Source organism: Oryctolagus cuniculus, chromosome 3, assembly GCF_051225735.1.
Source record: "Oryctolagus cuniculus isolate XC-2025 breed Fujian yellow rabbit chromosome 3, ASM5122573v1, whole genome shotgun sequence".
Classification (NCBI taxonomy): Eukaryota; Metazoa; Chordata; class Mammalia; order Lagomorpha; family Leporidae; genus Oryctolagus; species Oryctolagus cuniculus.
Genome location: NC_142869.1, coordinates 118329496 through 118345671, shown reverse-complemented (window position 1 = coordinate 118345671; position 16176 = coordinate 118329496). Strand labels below are relative to the sequence as shown.

General features: G+C 46.7%; 1 protein-coding gene across 8 annotated transcripts in view; it reads left to right on the top strand.

Annotated features, from left to right (window-relative positions):
* SAP130 (Sin3A associated protein 130) overlaps positions 1 to 16176 on the top strand; it is an 83065-nt gene that overhangs the window by 5899 nt on the left and 60990 nt on the right. For all 8 annotated transcript variants that reach the window (XM_070071035.2, XM_008258464.5, XM_070071036.2 and 5 more), the window contains exons 3-10: positions 2469 to 2704; positions 3416 to 3574; positions 5021 to 5132; positions 6218 to 6342; positions 8048 to 8172; positions 14508 to 14655; positions 14796 to 14886; positions 15074 to 15178. In XM_070071035.2, coding sequence (XP_069927136.1) covers positions 2469 to 2704; positions 3416 to 3574; positions 5021 to 5132; positions 6218 to 6342; positions 8048 to 8172; positions 14508 to 14655; positions 14796 to 14886; positions 15074 to 15178 — 1101 coding nt within the window. The remainder of the gene's footprint in view (positions 1 to 2468; positions 2705 to 3415; positions 3575 to 5020; positions 5133 to 6217; positions 6343 to 8047; positions 8173 to 14507; positions 14656 to 14795; positions 14887 to 15073; positions 15179 to 16176) is intronic.

Below are 16176 nucleotides of genomic sequence, written 5' to 3'. Positions count from 1 at the left end.
GTGGACAGTGAGAAAGAGAGACAGAGAGAAAGGTCTTCCTTTGCCGTTGGTTCACCCTCCAATGGCCGCCGCGGCCGGCGCGCTGCGGCCGGCGCACCACGCTGATCCGATGGCAGGAGCCAGGAGCCAGGTGCTTTTCCTGGTCTCCCATGGGGTGCAGGGCCCAAGCACTTGGGCCATCCTCCACTGCACTCCCTGGCCACAGCAGAGAGCTGGCCTGGAAGAGGGCCAACCGGGACAGAATCCGGCGCCCCGACCGGGACTAGAACCTGGTGTGCTGGCGCCGCTAGGCGGAGGATTAGCCTAGTGAGCCGCGGCGCCGGCTAGCCTTTTGTTTTTTTAAAGATGTGTTTATTTATTTATTTATTTGAAAGAGTGCTAGGGAGAGGGAGAAACAGAGCTTCCCTTCACTGATTCACTTCCTTTTTTATTTTTTTTTTATTTTTTTTATTTTTGACAGGCAGAGTGGACAGTGAGGGAGAGACAGAGAGAAAGGTCTTTCTTTTTGCCGTTGGTTCACCCTCCAGTGGCCTCCGCGGCTGGCATGCTGCAGCCAGTGCAATGCGCTGATCCGAAGCCAGGAGCCAGGTGCTTCTCCTGGTCTCCCATGGGGTGCAGGGCCCAAGCACTTGGGCCATCCTCCACTGCCTTCCCTGGCCACAGCAGAGAGCTGGCCTGGAAGAGGGCCAACCGGGACAGAATCCGGCACCCTGACCGGGACTAGAACTAGGTGTGCCGGCGCCGCAAGGTAGAAGATTAGCCTATTGAGCCACGGTGCCGGCCCCCACTGATTCACTTCTCAAATGGCTGGGGCTGCTCCAGACCTAAGCCAGAAGCCTGGACTTCCATCTGCATCTCCCATGTGGGTGGCAGGAGCCCAAGCACTTGCTGTTTTCCCTGGGCCTATTGGTAGGAAGCTGGATCCAAAGTGGAGCATCTGGTACTCCTAGCATCACTCAGATGTGGGATGCTGATGTGGCGGCCTAACGTGCTTTGCCACAATGCTAACTCCCTGCTTAGCCTTTTAAAAATGATACAGTGTATACATACTCTGTTATTTGGTAATTGGGTATCTTATTCAGTAATTCAATATATATGTATACACACACACAGAGTAGAAATGGAACATATGTTCAACAAAGGACAGGTAAAAAATATTACTATTCATAATGCAAAAAAAAAAACCCTCTTAACAGTGAAATGAGTTGAGGTTTATTCATGAAAGTGTCTTCTAACAGTACAGTGGATTTGCAGTTTGTTCACAGTCACATACTTCACGGTACTGAGAACGCGTGCGATCTATAGTAATGTGAATGACTCTCAAACCTGTAAGTGAAGGCAGGAAGACACAAAGGCCATCTTTGTTTATATGAAGTTCTAAAGTAGGCACCACTGACATGTAGTGTTCCAAGTTAGGGGGTGGCCAAGCGTGGCAGGGGTATCCTTTGGGGCTGACTGGAGAGCTTCTGAGGGATCACTGGTGTTTGGTTTCTTGAGCCAGGGCCTCGTTGCTCAAGTGGATTCAGTTTATGGAAGTCCATTGAACTGCGCAATTGGCATTTGCTTGTGCATTGATCTTTATGAAGATTTTACTTCCATGACAAAAAAACTTTAAAAACTCACCCTAAATCAAGAAAGAATGAGAGATTTCTAAAGGTTTCACCAAGTAATAACTGTTAGAGCCATCGAGGATAGATTTTGAGGAAGCTTTATTTTCTTTATGGTTTTCCAAATAAGTTTTCTACGTAAGTAAATTTTATCTTTATGTTCAGAAAAATAAGCATAACAGCAGCATCTTGTGGTTGAGGTGGGGTCGGCATTCTTTTTTTTTTAAAGAAACAAATGTAATTGAACTTTAAAGATTTATTTATTTGAAAGGCAGAAATACAAAGAGAGAAGGAGAGAGAGAGAAAGATATCTCGATCTTCCATCTGCTGGCTCACTCCCTAAAGGGCTGTAACAGCCACGGTTGGACCAGGCCAAAGCCAAGAGCCGGGTCTCCCAGGTGGGTGCAGGGGTCCCAGGCATTTGGGCCATCTTCCACTGCTTTCCCAGGTGCTTTAGCAGGGAGCTGGATCAGAAGTGGAGTAGCTGGGACTTGAATTGAAGCCCATGTGGGAAGCTGGTGTTGGAGGCGGTGGCTCCTCAGATGAAATTGTTTTTTATCCTGTGTTGTACTTGCAGTGATTTGAGTTTATTTTGTATGATCATCAGACCCTATGTTCGTAAGGGTGCAAAAGCCACAATATCCAGGATAAATCCTGTGTTCTGCAGTTAGGACCCTCAGGGCTGATTTCCCCAGCAGGGGAATCTGGTGCCCAAGTTCTCATTGTTAAGAAAACCTCTCAAGGAAATGGCCAGTTTGTCAACTCTGAAACTTAGCGCAAGTGCCACTCTTAGCTGTGCTGCCACGTTGATTACCGTTGGGAGATCATGCCATCCTGTCTCACCCTTACTGTCTTTACCAGTCAATGATGAATCTGGGCGAGATGCCGAAGTCAGTGCCAGGGAGCACATGGGTTCCAGCAACTCCCTCCAGTCTCGGGAAGAGAAGCAGGAGCCTGTTGTGGTAAGGCCCTATCCGCAGGTGCAGATGTTGTCTACACATCACGCTGTCGCATCGGCCACACCTGTCGCAGTGACAGCTCCACCAGCACACCTGACGCCAGCAGTGCCACTCTCATTTTCGGAGGGACTCATGAAGGTAATGGAGAGGCTTAAAAGTTTGCCCTGAACCACAGCTAACGACCAGCTGATACCTGTAACAGTGTTCACAGAATCTCAGGCTGTGTCCTAGGCTCGCACTTGGATTTTTTCTTTTTCACGTGTCAGTTCAGCTGTCCTCCGTAACTCAGAGCCCTGCTGTTCTGCAGTGTCTGGCTTGTGTGGCCAGGCAGTCGGCATCACAGCCTCTTTCCCCTGTTTTGATACTGATATTATTCAGCTTAGGGACTTACTAAGTTTTTGTCTTAAGAGTGGCACTCTTCAAGGTTTGTTTTACTAGCTGGCTAACTTGGGGGTATCTGAGAATACTGTCTTGCTTGTGACCTTGGGTTATGTTTCAGTTACTGGGAGTTTTGTTTACTTCCACCCAAACTTGGGAGGCAGCATTGTGTAGAAGTGAGGGCATGGGCTGGGAGCCATACAGATCTGGGCTTTATTCCCAGTTCGACTTTTTACTGTCTGTGTGGCTTTGAAGGAGTCACTTAGCCTTGCTTTGTATGTTTCCTCCTCTGTAAAGTAGAAATGCTAGTACTTCAATGCAGACGCTGTTATGCTGGGGGAGAAACTGTATAAGACGTATGGCGTCTTTGCTGGCACTCTCCAGCTTTGATTTGTGTACTTTTAACTCGAGAGTGGAATGCATCGCTAGTATGAGGCTATTGATGTATTTCTTATGGTTTTCTGTTTGCAGCCGCCCCCGAAGCCCACCATGCCTAGCCGTCCCATTGCTCCTGCTCCACCTTCTACCTTGTCACTTCCCCCCAAGGTTCCAGGGCAGGTTACCGTTACCATGGAGAGTAGCATCCCTCAAGCTTCAGCCATTCCTGTGGCAACAATCAGTGGACAACAGGTTTTTTTCCTCTTCATTTGTTGATTTTCAAACTGAGATGCAAAACTGTTAACCCTTATTTATTGAATTCCAGCCGAATACTAGATAATGTCCTAAAAAAGCTGGCGTCTTTAAGGGGAGGAGGGTGAGGATGGGAGAGCTACCTTAGGGAGTAGAAGCCTGTATTCATAGTGGTAGTTTGGGTAGTATTGGTTTGTTTGTTTTTATCTGCAGGAAAGGCAGAGAGACAGTGGCAGACAGAGATCTTCCCTGCTCTGGTTCACTTCCCAAATGCCTGCAACAGCTGAGGCTAGGCCAGGACAAGACCAGGAGCCTGGAACTCATCTGGGTCTCCCACGTGAATGGCAGGGATCGCCTGCAGCCTCCTGGAGCACATGTAGCAGGGAGCTAGAATCACATGTGGAGCCAGGGCTCGGACCCAGTCACTCACAGGGGATGGGGGCATCCCAAGCTGTGTTTCCATCCCGGGCAGTATTTTTAGAGCATCTGCTGTGGTGGAGGGCCTGCCCCCTGTGGGATAGACATCTAGATACGACAGCCGTGCTCTTCAGGAGTTGAGGCAGGCAACTCTGATAGGGCAGAAGCTTCCCAGCAGAAGAGGGCGTAGTGCCCTGCATTTTCTCCAGTTAAGTGTGCATTTCTTGGGGTGCTGGTGTGTTCCCTCAAGCAGCCTCTACTTGTGAACACTTAACTTGGCATCTCTTAATTTTTTTTTGAAATTTTATAATCCTACTCCATTATGTATGCTTGATAGTGGCGTCCAATATAAATTAAAACAAATTTAAATTATTTACTAATAAAAAACTGAGTCTCAAACTCTTTCCCTTTATGCTTTCAAAAAACACTGATAACTGAAAAGATGTGCTGTGTTTTTCCCTTTTGTCCTAGTGTTGGGTACTTGTGGAAGTGTGGGAACCTCCACCTGAGAAACGCTGGTATCAGAGATGTAGGGAAGCGCGAGGAAGGGCTATGTCAGGCATCAGCTGAAAAGCTGGTAGGGGAGTAGCTGTGGGATGCTGCCCAGCATGTACTTAGAAGACTGTCCGTGAAGAATGGAGGGATACAGTGGCATGCAAAGAACATAGGGCGAGGCAAAATAAGCATTTGGCCAGGATGAAGAAAACAAGCATGAAAGGCTAATGAATGGCAGATGAGAGTTTCTAAAAGGAAGCAGCCAAATACGTCATCTGTTCTGGGGCCCAGCAACTCGGTGAGCCTGGAGCAGGTGCTGCGTCCTCACAGTTGCTTCTCTCATGCCTGTTGGCAGGGGTCATGATACAGTCTGCTGTATAAAAAAAAGCTAAAGGCCACGTCCTCAGCCCATTGCCTTGGGGCACACATTGTCTAAAAGGACTGACATGACCTGGGTTTGGAGGCCCCTGACTTCCCAAAGGCAGTGGTTCATAGCAAGCGCATGGAAGTAACGCTACATCTCGTTCCTTTCAGGGACATCCCAGTAACCTGCATCACATCATGACCACGAATGTACAGATGTCTATCATCCGCAGCAACGCTCCCGGGCCCCCGCTGCACATCGGAGCTTCTCATTTGCCTCGAGGTAAAGACTGCCCATTTTGTTCTGACTCTCAGAACAGAGCTGCAGATACACATGTGTTAGAAAACAGGGTACTACAGAATGCATCCGGAATCAGTTTACTGAAGTTACAGGACAGGAGAAATCAACTTAGAGGAGCAGTACACATTTTTTCATGGTTACTCTGTGCTTGCTGGGTTGTATTTCTTATGTGTTTAACTTAAAGCAATTTAGATTTTCAGTGTGGTTTATGTTGGTGTGGTTCACTGGTCCTGTTGGGGATCTGCTAAGACATCATTTGCCTTCTTTGTGGTGTTGACGTCTGCACTCAGCGTGCAGAACCAGTGGTGGCTGATGGGAAGTGGCACTGGTGGCTAAAGTGCTTACTCTAGCAGTAGGTGGAACCCAGGCGGTGGCAGCACCCTGTGCTTGTCATTGTGTGCTTCCCTACTGTGCACTTGGAATTGATAAAGCAAAAACAGAACAACAGCTAGTTTGAGAATGTCCTTGAAGAAGTGATTCAGACTATTATTATTAATCTCTTGAGTACACGTAGTCTTCATGTTCTGTGTGATAAAATGGGAAGTATGTGTACTGTACTTCAGCTGAATACCAGCACACAGCACACTCTCTGTTTTTTGGAAATTGTTCTGGTTATTTTCGTAGGGAATATAATTGGATCTATTAAAATTATGAGCCCAGGGATGGGCATTGTGGCACAAAGACAAGAACCCAGGCGAGGGCTTACTGGTGGGGAAGACGCCTCAGGAGCTCTAGTGTGAGATAAGCAGCTTTACTTGGGACACTGGCGTCTCATGGGAGTGGCAGGGATTGAGTCCCACATCTGTTTGCCATCTAGTTTCCTGGATGGTCACCCTGGAAGGTAGCAAGTGATGGCTCAAGTACTTGAGTCCCTGTCACCCACGTGGGGACCTGGATTGAGCTCCCAGCTCCTGGGTTTGTCCTGGCCCAGCCAGACATTTGGGGAGTGAACCAGCTAATGGAGCTAATGGCTCTCTGTCATTCTGCCTTTCAAATAAACAAAAATAAACTTTTCAAGAAATGAAAAAAATCATGGGCCCATAATCCATACTAGTAATTTTTTGCAGGTGCAGCTGCTGCCGCCGTGATGTCCAGTTCCAAAGTCACCACAGTCCTGAGGCCCACTTCACAGTTGCCAAATGCTGCCACAGCTCAGCCAGCAGTACAGCACATCATTCACCAACCAATCCAGGTACGTCGAGGGTGGGAGCACTCAGCCATCAAGCGTGAAGTGTCTCAGCAGAGCTACTCCCTCTGCCAGGCACTGGGAGAGCTTTTGAGTTCAGTGACTGGATCTGGTTGCCAAACCTTCATGAAGTGTGAAGGAAAGGCAGTGTCTTGACAGAGCAGAGGTAGTAAGGGGAGGCTTTTGGTGGGAATGGGTGTGAAATGAGGATTCAGGCTGGTGAAGCAGGAAATAATGACGAGGAAGAGTGATGGCCAGAGACAGTGTGCGGTAAGGACTAGCTAGGATGAGAGGGATTTTCTTTGGCTAGAGGTCAGTGAACTCCTAAAAGTTCTGGGCATATTTCTATTTGTGTGTGTATATATACATACACACACTCTTTTCCAGGAAGTTGGTTCATGCCTTCCAACCTTTTTTCGAGGGAATATGTGGTCTCAGTACTACTGAAGTATAATATACTAGAAGATACTGTGATACCTGTAAAGAGGAACTCTGAGATGGAGTCTAAAGTTGATTTTGTAGGCAAACAAGCACTGAGTTTTTTTTTTAACTTAGCATTGTTAGATCAAAGATTAAATTAGTTTAGCTGCATGAGCAGGAGGAAGTTCAGATGCCTTTGGGAATTGGAAAGGTACAATGTGTGAAATTGCGGAGTTTCCCACGGTAAGGAAGTCCTGATCAGGACACTGCCTAGGCAGTACATTTCTAGTTTCTAGTTTTCAAATGAAAACAAAAGACCTTGGTGGCCAGTGAAACTCAGTTGGGTAGTAATTAGGCTCGCAGGTGTATTCATGGTTTATATGAAGGATTGTATAAGTCAAGAACCCAGACAGGGGCTCTCTAGTGGGGAAGACGCTGCAGGGGCTCTAGGGTGAGACGAGCAGCTGTTCACAGAGGGAGCAGTGGAGGAGAGGCCCGAGGACAAAGGCAGAGGTGAAGAATGGGCAGAGTCCGGCGATTTATCCACGTCTGTCAGGGTCAGGAAGGTGGATGAGCAGGAGAGCTCAGGTGATTGGAAGAATGACAGTGGACAAGCAGGGGAAGGAGCTTAGTTGTCAGCTGCGGATTTCACATGAGTTGCAGTGGTAAGGGCAGCACAGTATGTTCGTGTGAAAGCATCCAGAAAACTGGGCAGGTGTTTGGCTCAGTGGGTTCAGCCATCACTTGGCCCCTGGGCTAGCCTAGGCTGTTGCAGGCATCTCGAGAGTGAACCTGCAGATGGAAGATGTTTCTCTCTGTTTCTCTCTCTCTCTCTCTGCCTTGCAAATAAATAAAAGAAAAATGGAGAAAAAAAAGGGAAAACATCCAGAAAGCAAGAACCTTTTGTCATGTTCCTGTGTGTTTGCTTTTGCCCACTAGATGGCCTGAAAGCCCCATCTATTTCCTTAGCTGGGTCGGCCCTCTGTCGTGTGGTACCAGGCCTCACAGTTGACCTGTGGGGACTCCACACCTGACTGTAGGCCGGGACGATTTGGAAAGGAGCGACCTGCATACTGTCCAGCCACAATAGGACCTGTTGATAATTCTGTGTCTCATAACATCCTAACTGAAGAGAGAATTCCTTACGCACATGTTGAGAATTAACTTTGATTTGGACACAGACATACTAACCTGGGGGCCCAAGTTTCTGATGGCGTGTTCGGTGTTTGGCCTGCCATGTTTTATTTGGCCCTCGGTTTCCAGTGAAGTATGTTTTCTTCTCTTTTGGTAGTCTCGTCCACCTGTGACCACCTCTAATACCATCCCGCCCGCTGTGGTAGCGACCGTGTCAGCCACCAGAGCTCAGTCTCCAGTCATCACCACGACGGCCGCACATGCTACAGATTCAGCACTTAGGTACGCTTGGGGCAGTGACGCGCGTGACGCGCGTGCCGTCGCCCCCTCCTGCCTGCCTCCCCTTTCCTCCCCTTCCTCTCTCAGTCAGAACCTGCTGAGTGCTGCTTTCAGTATTTTGGATGCTGGGGCTAAAGTTGTAAACAAAGTTCTGTCCTCATAGGTATATTTTTAGGGGCTGGAGACAGTGTAAATAATATTTTTTTAGAAGGTGGGAGGCGCTTTGGAGAAAATTTAAGTAGGATGAGGGGGATTTTGGAGTGGCAGGGTAGGTGGGCAGAGAGGGCTTTGTCGGTAGGAATGTTTCTGAGAGAACCTTGACAGACATAATGAAGTGAGCTCTGTGGCTACCTGGGAGAGGAATGTTGTAGGCAGCAGGGACAGTGCGTGTAAAGACCCTGCGATAGGAGTGTGTTTGGCACGTAGGAGGAGGCCCAAAGTGGGAGAGCAGGGAGAGGTGCGTTTAGCAGTCAGTCAGGGCCCCTGATACCTGATGAGCTGTCTGAGGTTTGGGCTTTGCTGGGATGAGCGGGGTGGGGAGGAGCCTTAGCAGTTTTGAACAGAGCAGTGCCGTGATTAGAGTTTGAGTTGGATCAGCCTGGTTGCTTGATAGAAGAGGCTGAGGAGAGTCACAGCAGGACACAGGAAGATTGCACAGAAGGGTTTAGCTGGGGTCTGGAGATGGAAGGACACGGGCAGATTTGGAAGATGGAGTGGAGGATTTCTGGAGAGAAGAAGAGTGGGGACTATGCTGGTGCTAGTAGGCCTGTGCTCCCAGGAAGGCAGACTGCCATTAACCTGAGATGGAGAACAGGAGAGGAGCAGGTTTAAAGAATAATTCAGGCTTTGGTTTGGGCATTTTAAGATTGTGCTGACTTGTGAGCACCCAGTGTGGAAATGTGTGAGAGAACCAGCAGATGCAAGATAATCAAGATAAATCTCTCTCTCTCTCTTTCTCTCTCTTTCTCCCTTCCTTCCCTTCCTATTCCCCCCCATCTCTGCCTTTCAAAAAAAATTTTTTTTTTTTTTTTAAAGAAAGCAGCCAGCCCAGTGATTCCAGATAGTTCACCAAACTCTCGAAGCCAGGTGAACCAAATGATAGAATTGGTTCAAGATACAGAAAAGGAATTGAAAGTTCTAGAAAGAGTTAAGTGGGAGTCTTACTCCCTCTGTGAAATACATTCAGTCCTGTCTGCCAATTCTTTGACTGTTTTTCCCCGTCATCACTGAGTCAATCGAGATTTACTCTGTTAGGTTTTTCAAGAAGGGCTTATCTTAAGGAGTAATATTTTTAGTTCCTACATGCTCAGAGTCCTTTCCCATGTATCTTTATACAAGAAGTAGTTTGATTCTATTTTCATTCCATGAATTCTTTAAGGATATTTTTTCCCTTCTTCTGGAGCTAGATGATGCTGGTGAGAAGTCTGATGCCAACCTGCTGTATATATGTTTTTTTAACTTCCTAAAAAAAGACCTTGATCTTTTTTCCCAATTGCCTTCTTTATGTGTTTGTATTGTCCATCATGGATGGTGTGCTTTTTAATCTATAGCATAAAACTATATGAAAAGTCTTCTTAAATTGTATTTGATTCATTTTTTCCATTTTACTGGGGGGGTCCTCATTTTTGTGTGTATTGGATCTTTTTACATGACTTGCTTACCTTGCCCTTTTAAACTCTTTTCCTCATACTCTGTTCATCCCTGTCCCTCCCTGCTTTCCAGTGCTGTCTGCCTTGCCTACTCTTAGTTTTGCCTTCATTCCTGAAACAGCTCAGTGGTGGTCTGCTGTTTCCCTCTTCAGTTCTTCCACTTCTTTTCTCTCCCTCTGTTTTATCACTTCCACTGAGTTCCTGTATCTGCTTTGTGTTTTCATCCTACGAAGCAGTTTTTCATTAAAGTCTTAAAAGTCCTGGCGCAGCTCTCACCAGCCCGGTGGAAGCGTGTCCAGTGTGCTCCCCCATCTCTCACGTTTCTTCTTTGCATCTTTAAATAACCCCATGCCTGTCATTTCTGCGTATGCGTCTTTGGTTGGACCGAGTTTATTCTGGATCAGCTATTGTAATTTGTTCGTGTTGTCGCCCAGGTCATGTGCTGACTTAAGAGCAATTTCCCGAATGCTTCAGTACCCTTTGGGTTTTCTTGGCCGTGCTTCTCTCCTGCCAGTAAGGACAGACCACTCAAAACAGCAGCGCCTCTGCCACCGTCACCCCACATTGGGGCTTATCTCTAGCTGTGTGATTTCTGCTTCAACCCCGTGTCCTTTGCTTCTTAACCAAACAAACTGGTTCACGTTCGGCCTCACTGCCATCTCTGTTTCCGGTATTCCGAAGCAAAACATTTTGGTCCCCTGTGTGTGAGTGTGCTGCTCCTGACTTTGGAGAATCGTATTTTACTGGATCTTATCTCTGAAATCCCAGCTCCAGAAACCCCCGTCCTTTAGTTTCGTTAGCGCCCGTCTTTGGCAGTTCTGCTATCTGTTCTGTGGTTTGAGATTTCCGGTGTCTCCTGATTGTGTTGAAGATGGAGACCACATTCCTCTTTTTGTTTTTCTTGTGCCGTTCTCAGGAGGAGAAAATGTCAGGCTGGCAGTCTCTGCCTGCAGTCCTCTTATCTGTACTCCAGACAAGTCAAGCAAGGGGCACTTGTGCTGCTGTAGATGAAGCCACTGCTTGTGATCCCTGCAGCCCGTATCAGAGTTGCCAGTTCAGATCTCAGGTGCTGTGCTTCTGATGCAACTTCCGGCTAATGCAGCCTGTGAGACGGTGCTGATGGCTCAGGTGCTTGGGCTTCTGCCACCCCTGTGAGAGACCTGGATGGAATTCCAGGCTTCTGGTTTCAGCCTGGCCCAGCCCAGGATGTTGTGGGCATATAGGGAGTGAACTAGCAAATGAAAGATTTCTCTCTCTCTTTTTCTCTGTCAGTTGTTCTGCCTTTCAAATAGATGAGAATAAATTAATTTTTTATACAATTTATTTACTTATTTGAAAGAGTTACAGAAAGGGAGAGACAGAGAGGAGTTCTTCCATTCACTGGTTCAGTCCCCAAATGGCTGCAATGGCAAGAGTTGGCTAAAATGAAGCCAGGAGCTTTTTCTAGGTTACCTACATGGGCGCAGGGGCACAAGTACTTGGGCCATCTTCTGCTTTCCCAGGTATATTAGCAGGGAGTTGGGTTGGAAGTGAAGCATCTGGGACTCAAACTGGTGCCCACATGGGGTGCTAGTGCTGCAGGCGGTGGCTTTACCCGCTATGCCACAGTGCCAGCCCCAAGAATAAATTAATTAAAAAAATTTTTTTAAATACCAAAGCAGTCAAGGACCCAGCTAAACGCTGGAGGATGATTGCAGGTTCATTTGTTATAAGTCAACCCCCTATTTTTGGTAGATGTCAAGTTACTTGATTGGGTCTCTGTTCCTGAAATCACTTTGAAGCTGTTAAAATAAAAATAAAAATAAAAAAAGAAATATTATAGTGATTAAGACAATAGATTAGTTAGCACTTTCTGCTAAGTGACCTTATTAATCTCCATGACCTTTTTAGGCAAGGCAGGTTGTTGCTGTGAACATCTGAATCATGGATATTGTATTCCCTGTGTCATCATCGTCCCTTTCTCTTCTCCCGGTTGCCCTGAATGTGGCTAGTGAGAACTCTTTTGAGCTGACTCGGTACCCTATTGATAACTCCTAATCATCTTTTGAGTACTTTCTTCATTCTGACACTGGATGCTCAGACCCGCTCTGCCTGCTTGCCTGATCTTAAAATCCACCATTTCTCCAAGGACCTATGTTCCTTTTAGTTAAGAGAGTAGTATTTAGAACCCAAGATCTGGGTGCTAGGGGTTGGGATGTTATCACATTTGGGCTCTTTGTTAAGATAGTCAAGATAATCCCGTCTTCATATTGGGGTTTCCAGATGAAATGTAGCAGGTTTTTCTTGCTTTCTTAGATTTTTGTATTTGTGTATCTTTTTTTCTCTTTTGTAATGAAAAGCTTGTTTTGTAAAGACATTGCTGTAATTAGTTGGTTTTTCATGTGGTCAAACACAGAAGATGGTTTCAGAAGAAGAGTTCAAAGTCGTAAACGCACTCATGATGAGGGGTCCTGCTTTCTGAAGATCAGCACCTACCCCAAGACCGCTGGAGCAGCCAGGACTCGAACCGGCGCCCATATGGGACTCTGGCACTGCAGGCAGTGGCTTTACCCACTACGCCACAGCTCTGGCCCCCATATATACAATTTTATAATGTTTTTGCATCATTTAATTCACTTTTATACAGATGTTTTGAATTTCCTTCATACAATGTGGAGATGACTCTAGATCAGTACCTAGAACTCCTACTATTTACTCATCCGTTTGTGTTGGCTGTGCTCTACCCAGTGCAGGGATATTTTGGCACATGCTGTTGCATGTTTGTGATGGAATAGCCTTAAGGAGCATTTGTGGAAGTGGCAATGCTAGGTCCAAGAGGAAATGGCTAGAAAATGGCAGTAGTGTTACCCACCTCAGAGATCCTTTTGGGTAGTAGCTATACTAATAGATCGCAAGCACTTCCAACATACCTGATATGTAATGTGCATATGTAAACATTAACATTTTTTTTTTTGACAGACAAAGTTAGTGAGAGAGAGAGACATAGAGAAAGGTCTTCCTTCTGTTGGTTCACCCCCCAAATGGCCCCTACAACTGGTGCGCTGTGCTGATCCGAAGCTGGGAGCCAGGTGCTTTGGTCTGGCCTACGTCTGGTTGTTGTGTGGATTTAGGGAGTGAACCAGTAGCAGGTGGAAGATCTGTTCCTTTTTCTGTCTCTCTCCCTGTACCCCCTCTTTTCCTCCTTTCTTACCCCTGTCTCTGTTGCTGTGCCTTTCAAATAAGTAATCATTTATAAAAAAATATAGCAGTCATGGCCACAGACCTCTGTTGAAAAGATAAAGTGTGAGAGTAAGCATCTTTCATTAAGGGGTCATTTGTGTTTTGTAGTGAACTGTCCGTTTATATCCTTTGCCCAGTTTTTTACTGGACTTTTATTTTTCGTATTGTTTTCTAGGACTCAGTACATTAGGAAGGTTAAGTCTTTTGATTTTGTCTATAGGGTACTTTGCCAGGTAGGAGGTTTACTTTTTTGTTTGTTCACATAGTCAAATTTATTGATTTTTTTTTATAGCTTTTGGATTCTAAAAACTTTTAATAGTTAGAAAGCTGTTTACTGCAAGGCTAGATAGAAAAGAGGTGCCCGATCTTTTCTTCATGTGTAGTTTTAGTTGCCTTTAGTCCTTTTGATGTTTGTTCTAGTGTACTGTGTGAGGCATGGGTCTGATTTTATTTTTATCAAATGGCTGCATAGTCTTCCCATATCATTTTTTAAACTGTCCATCTCCATTTCCTCAGCTCTTTGGCTCAGTGGGTTAAAGCCCCAGCCTGCAGTGCCAGCATCCCATATGGACACTGGTTCGAGTCTTGGCTATTCCACTTCCTATCCAACTCCCTGCTAATGCACCTGGTAAAGCAGCAGAGGATGGGCGCCTGCACTCACGTGGGAGACCCGGAAGAAGCTCCTGGCTCCTGGCTTCGGCCTGGTCCTTGTTGTTGCAGTCATTTAGGGAGTGAACCAATGGATAGAAGACCTCTCTCTCTCTCTCTCTCTCTCTCTCTCTCTCTTTCTCTTTCTTTAACTCTGCCTTTCAAATAAATAAAATCCATCTTTCAAAAACAAAATAAAACACTAGCTTTGGTACATTGTGATGTTTTCTTGCCATTGTTGCAATTTCAGTTCTTGCCACAGGTTAGTTTGGCGTACTGTCTCTGTGAATGTCCCTTTTGGTCATGAGGCAGTCATAGCTGCCGCGTCTTTTTCTAGAGTGTTCCTGTGTCTGGTGAGGAATGACACAGAATTGGCGAGGTGGTTTGTGCAAGGGGACCAGATGAAACTGCTGTTAACCAAGATTGTCTGTGAATTTCCCTCAAGAAATGTGTGGAAATTTTTACCACAAGGACCTTGCTGTCTATCTTCCTATTTGGCCACATAATGCAGTGTGGTCTTTGTAGTCATGTTCATTCATGACTGCTGTGGGGTTACTGACAGTAAGTTATTCATTTGCCCAGTTTGTGGTAGGTACTGATACCTTTTAAAATGACACTGGCGGCAGTTTCAGGAGGGAGACTCAATAGGACATTTTCTTTGTTGCTGGGATCAAGGCCCAAGCCCAAGTGTGGGTCTAACCGGGACTTAATAGACCTCGAAAGAGATACAAGTTATATGACTGCAGTCTAGCACAGATAGGAAGTGGCCTTGGCTGCCTGCGTTGGCTCTGGAAAAGTTACAGTATCTCTGTGTCCTTTCAGTCGGCCAACCCTGTCTATCCAGCACCCACCGTCCGCAGCGATCAACATCCAGCGGCCTGCCCAGTCACGGGACGTGACGACGAGAATCACACTGCCGAATCACCCCGCGCTGGGAACGCCAAAGCAGCAGCTGCACACCATGGCGCAGGTAAAGCCAGAGCTGAAGAGCCACCGGTGCCCCACTTGCTGGCTGAGGACCTGGCTGTTGTGGAGGCAGGGATTGGGTTGAGACTCGGTGGGGCGGGAAGCAAGCTGACTCGTGACCCTGCTGTGGGATTTCCCCCACAGAAGACCATCTTCAGCACTGGTACACCTGTGGCGGCAGCAACAGTAGCACCGATTCTGGCGACCAACACCATTCCGTCAGCAACGACAGCCGGTAAGTTGGGAACCTGCTCTTCACCACCATCACCCCCCACCCCAACCATGGGAAAAGAGGCAGCAGAAATACTGAGTTCATTTTTCATGTTTCTTGCCTTCAGTCAGAGAAGAAAATAGGCTAGAAAAATCGGTTTCACTTGTCCCAAGAGCTTTGTTAGATAATTTCCTCTCTCCCCCTTTTTCAGGATCTGTGTCACACACACAAGCTCCTACGAGTACGATTGTCACCATGACGATGCCCTCCCATTCATCCCATGCGACTGCTGTGACCACCTCAAACATCCCGGTTGGTGAGTGTCATGCAGTCTTCACACACGCCCGGGAGGGATTTTTCAGCCCTCTGTCCTGGCCTCCATGTTGCTGGCTGCTTGTATTTTGTTCTTGGGTTTGAAAGCAACAGTTCACTTGACTTTTAATATTACTTACTGTACAGATTTGGCATTCATTGACAGTAGGAAGAAAAGAGGATAACAGGCTTTGAATACTCTAACTTTAGTTTGGACTTGCACAGTCAGCAGACTTGACTTCTTCTGTGTGTACCTTGTCGTGAAATAAGTTCACCATACAGTAACTCAAAACAAAGAAAGCAGAGGTCTAAAATAAAGAGAACCTGTCCACTTTGACACATTGTTGAGCCAGCATCCTTGGGTAATGCAAAAAGTTTCTGGCAGTCAAACTTTAGTCATTAAGAGCAGAGGTTGGGGCCGGCTCACTTGGTTAATCCTCCACCTGCGGCGCCGGCATCCCATATGGGTGCCGGGTTCTAGTCCTGGCTGCTCCTCTTCCAGTCCAGCTCTCTGCTGTGGCCCAGGAGGGCAGTGGAAGATGGCCAAGATGCTTGGGCCCTGCACCCACATGGGAGACCAGGAGGAAGCACCCCGCTCCTGGCTTTGGATTGGTGCAGCGCCGGCCTTGGCGGCCATTTGGGGAGTGAACCAATAGAAGGAAGACCTTTCTCTCTGTTTCTCTCTCTCTCACTGTCTAACTCTGCCTGTCAAAAAAACAAAACAAAACAAAAAAACAAAAAAACCACAACAACACAGAGGTTGGCAACCTTTTTCTAGAAGATTTATTTATTTGAAACAGGTAAGAGATAGAGATCTTCCATCTACTGTTTCATTCCACCAGTGACCCCTGAAGCCAGGAATCAGGTCGTCCTGCGGCCTCTCACATGGGTGACAGGGACCAGAGTACTTAAGCCATCATCTGCTGCCTTTGCAGGTGCACTAGCTTGGAGCTGGATTGGAACTGGAGTAGCCAGGACTAACCAGTACTCTGATATAGCTTT